This window comes from Malaya genurostris, chromosome 3, assembly GCF_030247185.1.
Source record: "Malaya genurostris strain Urasoe2022 chromosome 3, Malgen_1.1, whole genome shotgun sequence".
NCBI classification, from domain to species: Eukaryota; Metazoa; Arthropoda; class Insecta; order Diptera; family Culicidae; genus Malaya; species Malaya genurostris.
Window position 1 is genome coordinate 37,219,121 of NC_080572.1, and position 16,916 is coordinate 37,236,036.

At 37.4% G+C, this 16,916-nt stretch overlaps 1 protein-coding gene across 2 annotated transcripts; it reads right to left on the reverse strand.

The window, feature by feature from the left end:
• Nucleotides 1-1,743: 1,743 nt before the first annotated feature.
• On the reverse strand, nt 1,744-15,527 carry LOC131435481 (uncharacterized). 2 transcript variants are annotated; one of them, XM_058603408.1, is made up of 8 exons: nt 15,406-15,527; nt 12,714-15,347; nt 12,424-12,653; nt 3,134-3,376; nt 2,523-3,062; nt 2,315-2,466; nt 2,101-2,256; nt 1,744-2,042 (listed from the first exon to the last, which is right to left on the reverse strand). In XM_058603408.1, exons 1-8 carry the CDS (start codon nt 15,419-15,421, stop codon nt 1,760-1,762), a joined length of 4,254 nt encoding a protein of 1,417 aa, XP_058459391.1. In that variant the 5' UTR covers nt 15,422-15,527; the 3' UTR covers nt 1,744-1,759. The 2 variants fall into 2 exon arrangements, with proteins under 2 accessions (XP_058459391.1, XP_058459392.1); XM_058603409.1 differs by lacking the exon at nt 15,406-15,527 and having other exon boundaries at nt 12,714-13,469; nt 15,248-15,348.
• Between the last annotated feature and the right edge of the window lie 1,389 nt (nt 15,528-16,916).

Here is a 16,916-nt window from a genome sequence, read left to right on the forward strand (position 1 = left end):
CACCACAAGTGTCACAGCACAGGAAAGGAGCTGTGTTAGTGGGGTGATGAAATGATCAGAATTTATCTTGGTAGATAATATGTTCTACTTATTCCGGAGAAATATAGGACAGAATTCTAGCATTAGAGACCGCGCGTGTGTTGCCACTCCGTTATTGATCAGAACCAATTAAGCTTGCAAAATGTTTTTCTGAAACAACTTGCTTGAGAATAGCACGTAGTTTCACATTGTGTAAACTGCATTGATTCCTGCATGCTGATCAATATCTACACCGGCCACGTCCAAATGCAAATATACTTGAGAAGGAAGGGTTGTTAGTTCAATGAATGTTGCAACTAGATACCGAAGAATTCTCTACATTTCCACAAGAATCGCAGGAACGGATTGCTTGTTAGTAAATTTTCGAATAATTTTATCATGTGTTTATTGCATTGGGTAGCCGGCTACCGAGAATACGTTGCAATTATATCGCGTTTTGTATTAATATGTGCTTCCTACTAAAATACGAAATTTCTTCCGAAACTCGTGAAATTCCGGCTATCGGAAAGTTCGCTATTAATTCTTACATTTAATTCATTATGTTGTTGATTTTTCAATAGACAGCCGTAATACTGGCAATATATCACTCGATCACAATCAATCGAACAACAACTCCTTACGCGATACGAAGTAATGTCGCTATCTACTTCCTATACAAAATAATAAAATACCAAATGGATCCTCCTCTAAACTTTATTTACATACGTCCTTGATAAACACGGTCGCAATAAATATCTGCACGGTTATAAACTTCACGCGCGTGTCTCAAACTTAGCGTTTAACCCAAATAAAAATCCATTGATCAAACGATTGAATTCTGTAGATAATTTTTCAATTCATATAGTAAGTTTGAATAGTCGCCGAGTACCGTAAAAATCATACGTCCGTATGGTAAAATTATCTGCACCTGTATCCATTTAAATTCAGAATTTTATTAAAAAAAAAACAAAACAATTTCCGAACCGTTCGTTAGATGATTCCATTTCATTTACAGATCTGTTCGGTAGTTGTTTGATAGCTCAACAACATTTTTATTATCGAACGGCCAGTAATCAATTGAATCACCGAACGATCAGCTGTAGAAAGTTTGGTTAAAACATACCGAATTCTGCTAAATCTTCTAAGTGTGTACAAATATAAGGATCAATGACCTAGTTTTGATGAGTGAAGAAAACCTTCAACAACTTCAGTGGAAAATGGGAAGGGTAATAGCTGTAAGGTTATCCTCACTTCAATTACAAAGTTAGCACTGCTTCCATACGATTTTCAGTCGTCAAAGAGCCTGGCAGCATGTCTGACAAAAATAAATGTTATTGAATATTACTAATACACATTCATGCATTTCCGTTTCTATGCTTATACAGCAAAACTTCAGTTGAATAAAGAACGTCGAATACAATTGTCGTTTTTCTTATCAATTAATCGGAATCGTAAAATATCTGGGTGTGTAACAAAATCATGCACTTAATTTTCACTAACTTAAATTAGCATGAAAGGTCTTAAGACCATACAGCCTGCTGATGAATTTTATTTGGAATCAATTTTCGGGTTGCAAATAAAGTTCTTGACAGAAACCTGAACGCATTAATCGTTTATAGACCTAATAACTAATAAATGTTTTATGTGTCCCATCCAATAGGACGACTCTATGACTAGTTTTTCTGTTTGGTATATTTCTTTCGTTAAAATAACATCAAGCAGATAGATACCGTGTATTTCTCTATATTTTGCCTTTAAACGATCGATACTTTCGGAACCCTTTCACAATGTCGGTGTACACGTTCTTCGATGCTTCATCGCTCGTTCGCAAAATGTATCCAGAAGAATGTTTGTCATACAGTGCAATAAGCTCATAACAAATATTGTGCACAGTTCGCGAAATCTTCTCATGTATCGTTGTCGTACGTTTACTTTGCACAATGAAACTGATAATTTGCATTAGAATATATGGAGCCAGTATACGAACATCCGTTTCAACCTTCTTACCAGCAAGCGACATGATCCTGGGAAATAAAAAAGATCATAAAAATCATGTCCTCATAAAAATCAAAAATGTTATACTTCTCCAGTGGCAATAAAAGATCTGCTAGCGTAAGTATTTCGAAGCTGTTCAGTGGTCGGTCTGCTGGGCGATCTTCTTTATAACATATAACAGCAGCTATGAGCTGGTTAAACACCCAAAAATAGTGCGGCAATCGATTTATCACATAATTTGGTCTGAAAAAATTTAACCATAACAATTGTCCAATGCTGAAAAGCATGCACTCATATTTACCTTGTGATCATCAGCAAGTATAGCACATCACTTACCAAGCGATGGATCTGATAAAAGTTTTTTTCATCACCATCTATTACACTGTACTTTTTAATGTTTATACTTCCGAGAAATTCCACGATGTTGTCCATAATGGATGACACTAACGTTAACTGGAAAAGCAACATTTGTATTACTTGGAACCCTCTAAAGTCTGTTAGCCAATTACCTTCGGATTCGCAAAGATCACCGAGAAGCATTTAAGAATCTCTTCTATGAAGCTGTGATATTCAAGAAACGTTTTTGAAATGCAAAGTGGCAGCAATTCGTTGGTAACAATGTTTCCAAAAGATCTCACAAACACTTTTTCCATATCCTGGGAAACCCCCGAAGCAAATGCGTGTTTTGCAAAAGTGGCATACACTCTCAAAACATACATATTAATCGCGAAGCTCCTGTCAACGTTTGCTCCCATTTTCAACTCATCTAGTCGCTTTGTGAATCGATCAGCCGTATCATGATGCGTCAGAAAGGTAGTGAAGATTTTTACTTGTTGCGATTGCAGTCTATCATCAGCATCACAATCGTCGTTAGTTCTTGAGTTGGAATCCTGCGGACATTTCGTGACTTCATTTCGTTTCTGCGACAGAAAACTATACCAACGATTTTCAACAATCTGCTGGATTAGTTCTGGATCAAGTTTCAAGTAATCCATGTGCTGAAGAGCATTAGTTAAGAGACTAGCTGAAGATTGATTGTCGATTTTTAGCTGGAAGTATTTAAATAAACATTCATTAACATTTTTCCATTAAACATTCGAAACCGTTAACATGGGCTCACCGATTGATCTAAATAACATAAAACCGTTTCCCGTTGTTCGTCGGTTAGTTTTTGTTTCTTGATTGCTTTATAGTGCATAATAAGAGAACATCCCCTAAGGCACGCGTTAAAACTATGCAAATCTGATTTTCGTAGTTTTTTTATTGCAATTCCAGCGAGATAATTATCAATAGCGCAAACGTACTTCGATAGTAATTCGTTTAGCTGATCAGATGAAATCAACTTTTTCCAATTGGCATTATTCTGGAAACGGAAAGCGAATTAAATCAATGTTTCATTTCGATTGTCCCACGACAAAAAGGCCTTTTTGTTCACTTTTTCTTTCGCGAATTACAAGATTGTTTTTATATTTGACACTAAAATCCTCAAATAACAATGTAGAAAAAAAATTGAGCATCAGATAAATAACGAAGCCCATTAATAAGAGGGAAGAATTTGGTTCGGAACAGAAGATCACCTGACTAGAGATGGGCAATTCGTTCGCGAACGGTTCAAAAGAACTAGTTCTTTTGAAAGAATGAACGAGCTATAGTTCTTTTTTCGAGAACGGTAGTTTCTCAGTTCAAAGTCGAGGAATCCTTTTGTTTTGATTTTTTTTTTGAGTTCGTTCAACTTTTTTCCAAGAACGGTACTAATAAGAAAGTTTAGTCACGAAACCTCAGTTCTACTTCGAGGGACCTTTTTTCCTCGCTTAAGCTTACAAAAGTAATTTCTCGTTTAGTCTTTGAACAAACAAACCAACTATGAACAGAATGAACGAACGGCTCTGGAGAACTAGTTCTTTCAACAGAACTCTGCATCACTGGACGGTTCTTAGAAATTAACTGTTTTGCCCATCTCTACACCTGACATCAAACATGAATGAAACACGTCGTGTAACAATAAAGTCCACGGACTGACAGAATTAAATTCACTTTTTGAAAACTCTGCCTGATCCCATACACCCTTACCAGCCGCTAATTAATTTTGGGTCAAAACCTACCCCCATCAACAACTTAATCTCCCCAATTTTAGGTAACAAGTGATGACTTCAAAATTTAGGTAAATGTAATGTCGTTTTCGTTTTTAAATTATACTACACCGGTGTAGCAAAAGCTGCACTAAAACCGTTCGTTTTTACCAATTGCACTACACCAGTGCTACACTTTTTCTGCACCGATACCACTGGTGTAGTACTCATCAAATGTTTGGCGTGCCTCTGTGCAATGGAATCGTTTATGGTAGTCAATGGTTACTGTTTATGTTTTCGTCATTTTTGTTCGTTTATTCATGCCTCCGTGTAGCACTGCACCGGTGTAGTGCAAATTAAAAACGAAAACGCCATAAGTTTACCCAAAGTTTTATGCCATAACAAAGCATGCTACCCATTTTCTACGATCAAGTCAAAGTTTAAGTAGAAAACGACCTAATTTTGGGTAGATTATAGAAGAGCTCGACAATGAGTGATTTCTCCTCAAAAAATAGGTAAAAATGATTTTCCGTGTAGAAAGGCGCTTGCTAAATTCATTTGTAAAATCAGTTCCTTGAGAGTAATATTATCCCACCAGACTGGAAACAAGTGAAAATTTTTGCCTTTTAAAAACCAAGGAAACCAGTATTCGAGCACAATTCATATCGGTCGATTTTTAGGCTTTCCGAAAATTATTCGAAAAATCATTCTCTAATTTCGTTTTCGCTTGAGAAAACTGAAACTGCCCCAGGGTAGTTTCATCAAACAAACACTTTTCACGAAACTATGTTGACACTTAGTAACGGGAGTTTGAACAAACCTGATATAAAAACCAGGTTCGAAACTGACTCGATTTTCAGTTCAACAACGTTAAAACTTGGTTCGAAACTAGCTTCAAATAAACGGTTTGACAGCAGTTAGGGTGAAAACTAAGTTAGGTTTGGTATCAAGTGAAAACAAAATAAAAGAGAGACTAATGGCTTGCTTACAGACACACAATTTGGTTTCCGCAGAGGCAAATGAACGAACGATTGCTTCGCGTTGCTCTGAAAGTAAAGTCAAATAGCGTTTGGTCGTAAAAAACAAATGGCATTAATTTTTTATTAAATACTTAAGAAGCTTTTGGTTCAGTTCCTATCCTTCATGGGAAGTTGCATCAGCATGGTCTTTCATCAGTTTTGAATAATCTATTGATCGAGAAACAAATACTTTTTGCGCAGGGCAGTTACAAGGACCTTCATCGCGGATCATGCCCACTTCTGCACATTTTTTAAACGATATCTTTAATTATTTAATTATTTCTTTCGTCAAGCAAATGTAAACTACATATAAAAATTTACAATGTTTACTTATACTATGCATTATTTCTACGATAAAATTGGATTTTGATTTGATATCGATGAATGTATCAACACATTCTGCACGCTAAGACAACTTGCGAACAACGGCGATGTGTCTATAACAGAACCCGAACCTGCCGATCTACAAGAGTCGCTACAAGATGCCCTAGACAACTTTTACATATTGACCCTTTAAATGGGTATCAAGATCTGTACACGAAAAAACTGAGCTGGTTGTATTTTCAAGGGAACGAGAACCAGAAACCAGATCTACACCTTCAAAAAGGGGCTCAGGTCTTCACATTCTTCACATATCTCGGGGTCTGGTTAGACCCTAAAGGCTGGTATCTGGAACAGAAACGCCAGCAGAGAATTAACTTTATTCGTACAATATCTGAATCATGGTGAGGTGACCACTCAGGTGATCTGATTAGGCTGTACCAAACTATTGCTTTGGATGAAATATAATTGTTTATGTTTCCGATCCGCAGCGAACACTCATTTCATCAAGCTAGAAAATTCGGTACCGTTGTTTGCGTATTGCCTTGGGTTGCAGCCAGTCAACTCATACGATGAGTCTCGAAGTACGAGTGAAACCTGATTTTGGGACCTGTCTTTGCGATTGTTGAAACACAACTGGTCTTCTTTCCATGATTTTCAGTTGTGAACGGTTCGCATTTAGGGTGCTCCTTACAGTCAATGACCATGCAAATAATGCCGTCTTTCTTTAAAAGGCCGACCACCGGAGAAACCCATTCGCTTACTTGAATAGGTGTGATTATGTTCTGTTTTTCTAGAGAGTCCAAATGCTATTCTCCCTGAGCTTGAATGGGACTTCATAATATTTTTTAAAGATTGGTTGTTCATCTTTCAACACTAAGTCGGCTTCGTGAGCTATAATTGGTTTTAGGTCACCATCGAAACTTTTAGAAAACTTTGCTTTTAAATCTTTTTTAATATTATCCATGTCTTCAGTACTGTTGTTCTCCGGTTGTAATACGTTAATTACCATATCACCGGTAAAAGTTGTTCTCTACGGAGAAAACCGAGCTGATTGTATTTTCAACAGGCCTTCCGAATGCTCATGCGTGCAAAAATGCGACAGCGAGAGCGCACCGAAAATGTGTGTGTCGCATATTTATCCTGTGAGCGTGAGCACCGACTCAAAGAGCAAACCAAAAGCAAGTAAGAGACGCGTAGCGGGCACATAGAAACGGGATGTGCTGCTTGAAATTTCAGAGCATCGCATTTTCTTCAGCGCGCGACTCGTGCGCTTTGGTCTCAAGAGACAGCGCACGAGATTTTTTATGAGCGCAGCTTGTGTGCTATGTGAGCCACAGTAAAAGCTGCTGTTATTATTATTTGTTCGTGCCTAGAGCGGTTCGTGCGACTTGTGTCCTATCCTAAAGCTGCCCTTACACGAGACAATATTATTGTCAATACAAGGAGTATTGACAATACTTTTGATCGTGTAATGGAAACTTCATTGGATTGACGAAAATATTGTCAAAAAATCAAACCTGCTCATCAATCCTACAATACTTTCTCTCCAGAGAGGAAACAGTTAAATATGTACAATGACCGTTTCTCTCAATGTTACAATATTCAGTTGCAATATTTAAAGCTACAAACACTTGATTTTTTCGAAAAACACGGACTCAAGTTATCAAGCCAATTGGATTGACGGTATTGACAATACTTTGGATTGACAATAATATTGTCACGTGTAAGGGCTGCTTAAAGGAAGAGATGAAGAGGATGAAAATAACGTACAAACCACTCGTAGATCGCATGAAGCGAGCGCGCCGCGCTATCTCATGCGACGAAAGCGCTTGAGCCTCGCTCTTGGCAGAATGCGATGAGACTTTACAACGAAGCGTGCATCAGTTTCTGGTGCGGTACGTAAATGTGCCAAAGAGTTCTCTTGAGAGCGGCAAAAGTACGTCGCATGCGCGTGGTTGCGATGAGACTTTACAACGAAGCGTGCATCAGTTTCTGGTGCGGTACGTAAATGTGCCAAAGAGTTCTCTTGAGAGCGGCAAAAGTACGTCGCATGCGCGTGGTTGTCTTATGAGAATGAGAATTTATTTGTCTCAGCGCAAAATAAAGAGCGCGCGTGCATAAGGCCTGATTTTCAAGGAAGTGAGAACCAGCACAACTACAGTTTCAACTAAGTGGTGAAACCATAGCTCAGGCCATAGATGGCATTTCACCAGAGTTATACACGCTAGAGTCAGATTTTTGCCACACCGAGGATGCAAAAAACGAATCACCGCACAAAGAGGAAAGCGCACTTCTTCTCAGTGTCGAATAGACAGCATTTGAGTGTGTGCTTGTGGTTAAAGCAGCTGGCGCGAGTGAAACACATTCTCTTCGCATGAATCGCTCACACGCGCTCTCGTCTAAATACACCCAAGTGACCACTGGCGCGTGATGGTGAGCGAACACTTCTGTGAACTTCAATTAATAGAGAGTAGATCTGGCCTTGCTATGAAAAATTTGCAAGGAAAACCGAAAATTTTACGATAAATTGTTTTATTTTGCTGATTTTGCGTATCCACACTTCATCTACGAAAACCATACAGCAGAGTGCTCACCGGCGTGTACACCTCTGTGAAAGTATCTGCATCCACCTCAGAGAATTTATTAGCTAATGCTCTAGCACTTTGGTGCGATTCAGTGGAAGAGGTAAAAGGAAATAAACAAACGCACTCATGATGCGTGCACACTTATGCTTATGACAGACATGTGATATCGGAATCACTGTACACCGTGAAATCACGTGTCTGTCACCCTAAATCACGGTGGTATCACGCGAGCATCATGATACAACGGTGATTTCTGTACTACGGTCATTGATCGTTGTACTGTACAAAATCACATCACTGTTTACTGCTACCAGCGCCATTGGCGAGCAATGGTGAACTCATGAAACAATATTTCCTTCTTTTAGGCATCAAATAATAAACAACCATCGTTTTATTTTGCAAAAAAATCACGATTAAATGCTAACAAGCAGCAAAAAACATATATACTTTGTCAATGTTTTAGCATATTTTCAAAATGCAGCCAACAAAGAAATGTTCATAAATTTGATGAAGGTTTGAAATACAAATAAGGAAAACAATATATTCATTTATTGTTGAAATGGATTTAAAAACATAATGATTCATATTTTGAATGCACATGTGGTAATAATAAACGATAAATATCCAATAGCAAACATAAACCAATTGAGTGATTATCCTGTTTATTGAAGACCTATATTGAATTCTGGAAACTCTAATTCTAATAATTACTTTGTCTTATATCATCAGGTTGAATGCCGTTGGATAGAAAGAAAACTTGTTTTTAAATTGTTTAGAAAGAGAGTATTAGTAGAGAAGTAGAGTAGAGTATGAATAGATAAACAGCGAATCATGTTTTTCAGTGTGGGGAAGTTGAAGCAGAACACGTACCAAGTAACATATTCAATTTAATAAATACTCGTAGTAGTTTTCAGTGTTACTTCATAAACATAGCATAACAACTTTAAAATACCTAAAATCCCAATAAAACCATTATGAGATTATATTCCAGTTTAGTAGACTATTTTTTATAAGATAAGATTTATGAAGCAAAAAGAAGTATCAAACCTATGTCAAATCTATTTTGGAATGATTTAAAATTCAAGAAGGTTTTAAAATCTGGTTTATGATAAACATAATCCTTTTTATGAAAATTTCGCATGGATAGCATTTTTCTGGAATATGTGTGTGTGCCATGCCGTTTTTGATGGTTACATACTAAGATTATTTTAGATTTTTTTGAGGCTCAATGTTAAAAGTTTAGGCGCTCTTAATTTTATCGTGAATATGCGGGTGAAAAAGGAATTATGACTGAACACCTTGAAATTTATGCGGATTTATTCAAAGTCGACATGATTTACAAATAAAATTTGGTAATTCATCACCTTTTTGGGTAGAAATCATTTTTTTTCATAAAAAAAGTAGTGCTAGTGTCTATCATATTTCCTCCGTTTTTTTGTCAGTAAATGTTACGGTAGAACATCAAAATTATGGACATCAAATTTTCCCTAATGCTAATAACATTTAAACAATGAAGGAAACAAATTCTGTATCCCAGAACAAATCTGTCATAAATGTACCTTAAAACTACAAAATTTCATATGAGTAAAACAGTCATCCGATGAACACTCACACACAAAACTAGTTTAATAATTCAGAGAGGCATTGATTATATCAGTCATAATCCAGCTACTGGGAATACACTCCAAACCGTGAAAATGTTTGGTTTCAATATTATCGATCATCGGAGCTAGGAAATCAAGATAAGTTTTGAGTTGTTTCGTTTCACTGTATATTCATTCTGTGCGCAAAACATATCTGTCACCTCATCGCTGTACGCGTACAGCGTTGTACAGAAATCATTGTACGGAAATCACATGTCTGTCAGGGGTATTACACAACAGTGGTGTATAAATGTGAAAGAGAAGAGCTCTCGTTGAAGTTGTCAGTGCGAGGGGAGAAATTTTGCTTGCTCTTCGTCACACAGAGGAGATAGACATCTCTGGCTCAGGCCTTCACATTTAAACATCTCGGTCTGGTTTGACTCCAAAGGCACCTGGGGATGTCACATTAGGTATTTGAAGCGAAAATGCCTACAGAGAATCAATTTCCTTCGTACAATAACCGAAACTTGGTGGGCCTCTCATCCAAGACACCTGATCAGGTTGTACAAAACGACGATATTGTCAGTAATGGAATGTTTATGTTTCGGCTCCGCAGCAAATATTCATTTCATTAAACTGGAAGAAATTCAGTATCGTTGTCTTGGGTTGCATGCAATCAACTCATACGATGAGTCTTGAAGTGCTGGCGGGCGTCTTACCGTTGAAAAACCGATTCGGGGATCTCTTATATCGATTGCTTATCCGATGCGACATCTTGAATCTGATGGTGATTGAAAACCTTGAAAAGATTGTCGAGCTTAATTCACAGACCCGTTTTATGTCCTTGTATTTTGACTATATGGCTCAGAATATAAATCCTTTGTAGTTTGTTCCCAACCGTATTCATTTTGTAAATACTTCAGTATATTCAATGAAAATTTCACCGCTTCCTATAAGCTCAGCGATCCGGCTTCAGTTTACGTCGCAGAACTAGCTGCAATTCAGTATACCCTTGAGATCATTGACACTCTGCCCACAGATCACTACTTCATTGTATCGGTCAGTCTCAGCTACATTGAAGCTCTCCGTTCATTGAAGCCTGGAAAGCACTCATTATATTTCCTGGGGAAAATACGGGAACAATTGAGTGCTTTATCTGCAAAATCATACCAGATTACCTTGACTTGGGTCCCCTCACATTGTTCCATACTGGGCAATGAGAGGGCGGACTCGTTAGCAAAGGTGGGCGCACTAGAAGGTGATATCTATGACCAATCTGCTTCAATGGTTAAACTCAATAATTCCACAGGTATCGACGAAAGCTTGGTTCCGGGGGTTAAATGTGAGCCGAGACTTCATTTATGTAATGTCAAGGCTTAAGTCTAATCATTATATGTTCAGCGCGCATCTGCGTCGTGTGGGGCTCGCCGAGAGTGGTGTCTGCGTTTGCGGTGAGGGTTATCATGACATCGAGCATGTTGTTTGGACGTGTGTCAAGTATTGTGATGCCAGGTCCCAGGGGCTAAATATACCAAAACCTGTTTCATGAACGGTTCCTTGTCATAAATCCACATGAGTAAATTGTTTGCCAAATCATGTATTTTGTCGGCAAACTTTCTGCTTTCTAGCGTCTTCTGGGATATCAAACTTTTCCGAAAGCTTCTGGAAGTCTGTTATCACCTATGCCTCATCATCCATAATGGCACAGCTCATCAACATCTGGATGTAGAGCTTCACGTGACTTTTCCACCATATTTTGACGTTCATTGCAATTCAAAAACTGTAACACATATCTTTATGAAATTGTAACGCAATTTGATTGTATCTGATGGGGTACGTTATTTGGCCGAATTTTGTTTGGCATAAATTTGTTTGGCATAACTTTTGTTTGGCTTAAATCTGTTTAGCATAATGTCGTTTGACATAAAATAAAAAAGATATGCTGTTTCATTTGGCATAATTGTTGTTTGGCATAATTTTCATTTGGGATAATTTCAATTGTGCATATTTTGATTCGTTTTATTCTGGGAGTAATTTAAAAGATTGAAATACATAACGGCCTGATAACACTTGGATTATAGGTTTTCCGAATAGTGATTGGACGACTCAGACTGCGTTACCTCGGCGGCTTGGCGCCGCCGAGGTTGCTTGTCCTCGTTGTAGTCAAAACTAGAAAACAAATTCTAAAGGCGGCTTGCGTTTTTTTAATGCGAGGCCAAGGGATAGCTTCTAGCTTTGAATAGACCGGGCAAACGAGTGGATTACAGGTTTGTGTGCAAGGGTCGCCGCTTCCGACGGCGGGTCGGCGGCCGACTAAGCCGGCGTCGCCTCGGTGGCTGAGTGCCACCGAGCCTCCTTGGCTTCTTTTATGTGGCTGCGCCACATTGATAGACACATAACGAAGATATTCACTAAAAAATCGAGAGTAAGAATAGAGCACTAATCGGAAATACTCCCAGAATAAATAGAATATCTAAAGAAAATAATGAAATTATGTCAAATGAAACAGTATGTCTTTTTATTTTATGCCAAAAGACATTATGCCAAACAAATTTATGCCAATCAAAAGTTATGCCACTCAAATTTATGACAAACAAATTTATGCCAAACAAAATTCGGCCAAATAACGTACATCCGTATCTGATGATGTTTGCAATGCCGTCAAGCCTATCAACCCCGGAAGGAAAAAACATCAAATTCACAAACTTTCGATTAATATTGAACACTGAATAATTTTTTGTAATGGCTCCGTAATGATCGTGCGATGCAGTAAGCATATGCAGATAGGCGCTTGTATGGTGGGCCGATCGGTTTATCAAAAACATCTTACCTTCTGAAGAAAATTAAAGACCAGTAGAGCCAACTGAAATTGTGCACTTGGCTCTTGCAAAAAGTTTTCCAGGATAGAATTGAAACTTTCGAATGCTTCTTCGGTAACAAATATCGCCGTTTGTCGGAGCAGCGTAATAACTAACGGTGATGATTGGCCAAAAATTGTGAAAAGAGTCTGCATGTCGAGAAACTTTAGTAAATTTGGTACGGTTCCGAAGGTTAATTGTTCTGCACGAAAAAATAAACTTGATTTTTCTATATTTACAAATTTAATTATAGAATACTTACTTCTAAGAACATGTATCTGAAGATCAACTATATCACGTTTTTCGCAGTTGTGTAAATCAGCAAATATCAATATGTTGATTCCAACAACAATCGCTTTTCTATCCAAAGAAATTTCATCTATTCTGATTGAATCTAAGATTTTCATGAAATTCAACAGCTGTTGGTGATCATCGATGACCACTACTGCGTTTTGTTCAACTGCTCGTTTGCCCAACAGTTTTTTAATTCGGTTCATCGTTTTTTCTTCATCAAATTCGTAGTTTTCTTCAAACAATAGATGCTTAGCTACTGAATCATTGCATGTTTCGAGAACGGTTTTCACTATGTGTTTATAAACAACAATCAAAATTACTTCCATCAGTGCGATATCGTCTCCTAGTTGATCTATGATATGTTTTAATTCTTCGAAACAGGAATTATTCAATAGCTGCTCGACAATAAGGGTTTTTTGCTCTAAACTAATTTGTTGCAAAAACCACACAATTGATGCTCTATCCTGTAACAACCAACTCAGTTGATCAAATCTCATTGGTGTTAGAATCTTCTCAGTCAGCTCTTCGATAGTTCCTGTTTCACATATTTTCGTGGCACTATCCAGTTGTAATATTCTAATTCTTTGCAAATGAATTCGGTTCAGAAATGTACGCTCGCTTAAAGGCACCTTCTGCTCCAACTGCTTCCACTCATCAACTTCGAGAAATTGATTAATTAAACCAATTTCGCTACTTTCAATCGAGTCTGGTCGGTAGTAATGAACTAGTAGGCGATAGTTACAATAGAAATAGGCTATTTTCAAAAACGGTCCAATAAAACGAGAATCGTCAATTTTTCCATCGATCAGCAACTTTCCATAATCACACATCAACTGGTCAAACTCCTTGATTTGTCGATTTAGCTTCTCCCAGAATAAATTCGTTTGCTCTACGAGAGTATTGCCAGCGAAAAAATAACAAAGCCAACAAGCAGTAAACTCTAGCTTGAACAGTTCCGTCGCACTTTGTTCTTTTTCGATAGAATCAAGTATGTCGGTCAAATACTCTTGCAATTTACGCCAGTAAGTGAAACTCCGTTTTGTCAAAAGTCCTTTTACATAATTTAACATGGCTTGACTTAAAACGCCATTGGTGTCTGGCCATGCGAACAACAGCGATTTCCATTGGCCTTGCATACTCTGGCGAATAACTTCGACCGAACTTCCTGTTTGACAGGGCAATAGTAAATCGAAATAGTAATCATCGCTTAACCGAACTAGTTCAACTGTTTTGCCATTATCAAGTATTATTCGTTTTTCTTGGGATTCTGAAACTAGTTCAGATTTTCTCTTTTTTGTTGGGTTTCTCAATTGTTCAAGTTGTTTGCCTAAGTCACGGTCATCCAGGTACTCATCTAGTTTTTGAAAAAGCTCTTCGCGGAAATGTTCACTTCTGTTCAACTTGACATATGACTCGATTGTAGAAACAATAACAGCTTGAAATGTCGCCAATGCTTCCGGTCCCTTTTTAATAAACATAGTTTTTAGTAAAATGTCAATTATACTAGATTCCAGAAGCAACGGGTTATATTCATTTATCCGACAAATCAACGCAAATAAATCCTTCATGCAAAGTTCGGACGATTCGTATCTTTCGAGAAACGCTTTCAGCTTCACAGTTAAGATTGCTGAAAAATCGAAGTCTTGTACTAGTTGTTGGTCTACCTTGATGAAGTATTTTTTCAACAAATAGAAAACGTAATTTGTCAACACAAAAATTTGACGAATATCGGGCACGATTGATCTTTCTGGTTCAACGAATACATACAGCAAAATATATTTAAGGAAAAGTAAAATGTCCAGTTTTGTCTCTCGATAGGCTTTCAAGTATCCTTCAACAAGTAAGGCGAGTGTGTGATTAGCAAGCTTGCTTGTTTCGAAATAATTCATGAAAAGATGTCTCCTGGAATCATCCACCACTCTGTTGTACTGCGAACCTTTTCCATCTTGGAAATAAACTAGTTTCAATAGATCCAAAAGATCTTCCTGGCAATCCAAATCATAGCTTTTTAAACGAAGAATAACTTTACACAAACTTGGCAGCAAAAGAGTGAACGCTTGCTTCCATTTATCATTGCCTCCAGCGGATTTGATGTAGATTCTAATATCATCAAAAATTCTTTGGATTGTTTGTTTTTCCTCAACTTTTTCGTGGAATTTTTCCAGATAGATTGTATAGTAATCAAGTGTTATCTGCAAAACTTTCCCGTAACTCAAGTAGTCAAATTTGTAAAAATTCTTATACTTGATGTTAATTGTTACCGTTAGATAACTCTCTAGTAGAACTTTAGACTCAATTGGCTGCTTCTTGTTAGCAATACTAGAAAAAACTTTCATCAGCTTAGGAATTATACCTGGTGGAAGTGCATTCGACGGACAAGGTAACATCAGAAATTCGTTCACAATCTGCCATTTCTGATCGAACTCTTCTCGACTAAGATTTGCCAAATCATTTGAATGTTGCCTGATACCACTGAGAAAAAATTCAAAAACTACTTCGTACTTGGACATGTAATAAAAACTACTAGATTTCCATAGCTTTATTCCATATTCTAGACCGGAAGCAAAGTCCTGGCTATTCCCTTCCAGGCGCTTCATGATTTCTGAAAAGTTACCGCTATTATAGATTTCTGCATTTTGATAAATTACTCTAGTTCTTACCTTCTTTCATAGACATTACTGAATTATATTTTAAGTGATTATAAATCCCAAATGTAATGAAAACAATCAATTAAAACATTACCGAATCTTCCAACAAACTCACGTGCGATCAGCGATGTTCATTAGTGATGTATTTTTTTACTCGATTAATCAAAATAATCGATTAAAAGGCTAAAGTGATCGATTATTTGTAATCGATTAACGACAGTGCCACTAATCGAGCTAATCGATTAATAGCAATCAATTAATCGAGATTTATATCAGTTAGACTGTGAACCATTTCGCGGTTAATTTTAACTTTTGGCTGAAATCTGACACTTGAGTGGTTATTTTGATGTTGTCAAAAATAACTCTGTTCGAGAGCATGGTTATTTTTGACAGATCGATGGTTATTTTCCGACACTGAAAAAATTCAACCAACAGTTAAAGTTAACCGCGAAATGGTTCACAGCCTTAGTAGATAACGTTTAGCCTTAGGCTGCAGACATAGTGAGTGCGAGAAGCTCAGCCGAGCTGATGACTAACATTGGCAAATCAAAAGCGAGAATGACACTAGTAGCTAATCAAAAGGACTTAGAGTACAAGTGAGAAATCGGCTCAAATTTCACTCTGACAGGGTCCCTCTGTTTTGCTGTAAGTACGTTTCCTGCTTTGGTCAGCACCAAGCTCGGCTCAGCTTCTCGCACTCACTCTGTACACAGCTTAAGGCTAAACGTTGCTATGATGAGAGTTGCAGTTTCATCTGTCTTAATTCAAGGAAATACGAATTTCAATTTAAATAATGATTTTTGATCCATTCTGCCTACGGTTACAATGTTCATACATTTTTCCATCCGTTTGATCATAGATTTTATTAAATTTTCTAGACATTTCAACCACATTTTCTTATATTTTTGCTTGCTGTATGATACACTAATGGTAAAGATTTGATATTCAACACAGATTTTCATTTGCCAGCTCAGATTCTGTTTAGAATAATTTGCTCGATTAATTGCATTAATCGATTAATGCTTTATAGTACTCGATTACACTAATCGACTCTTCTTTTATTAATCGAATACCTAATAATCGATTAATACGAAAAATCAGACATCACTATGTTCATACAGGCAACAGCGATGCCAGATAGTAATTGTGCCATTTCCATAGATTGGCATTTTTCTCGGAAGCTCTCGCGGTGGAAACCCGTTTTTATTTTGCCTACCAGACAAAACTAGTTCCCGTAGTTCTCCATTAATAAATTCAAATTTACGTATATTTCCATAGAAAAAATCAATTTTCGTAGATTTTGTCTACGGATCCGTAGGTCCGTAGAAAATCTTCGAATCCGTAGATCTACAGAGATTTACGTAGATCTGACATCGCTGACAGGCATTTGTCAACGAAGGCAGCGTTGCCAGGTTGCCAGATTTTCCTCGTTTCGCCAGACACTCAAACTAACCAGATCTTTTGCCAGATTTTCTAAATTTTCCCAGACTTTTCATTTTTTCCTAGATTTAATCAGATCTTAC

Excerpts from the sequence above, each read along its gene's own strand:
- LOC131435481 (XM_058603408.1), bottom strand. Across the intron at positions 2,257-2,314 it reads TACTTGCTGATGATCACAAG|ACCAAATTATGTGATAAATC; the intron begins GTAAATATGAGT and ends AAATTTTTTCAG. Across the intron at positions 2,043-2,100 it reads CTTTTATTGCCACTGGAGAA|GATCATGTCGCTTGCTGGTA; the intron begins GTATAACATTTT and ends TTTATTTCCCAG.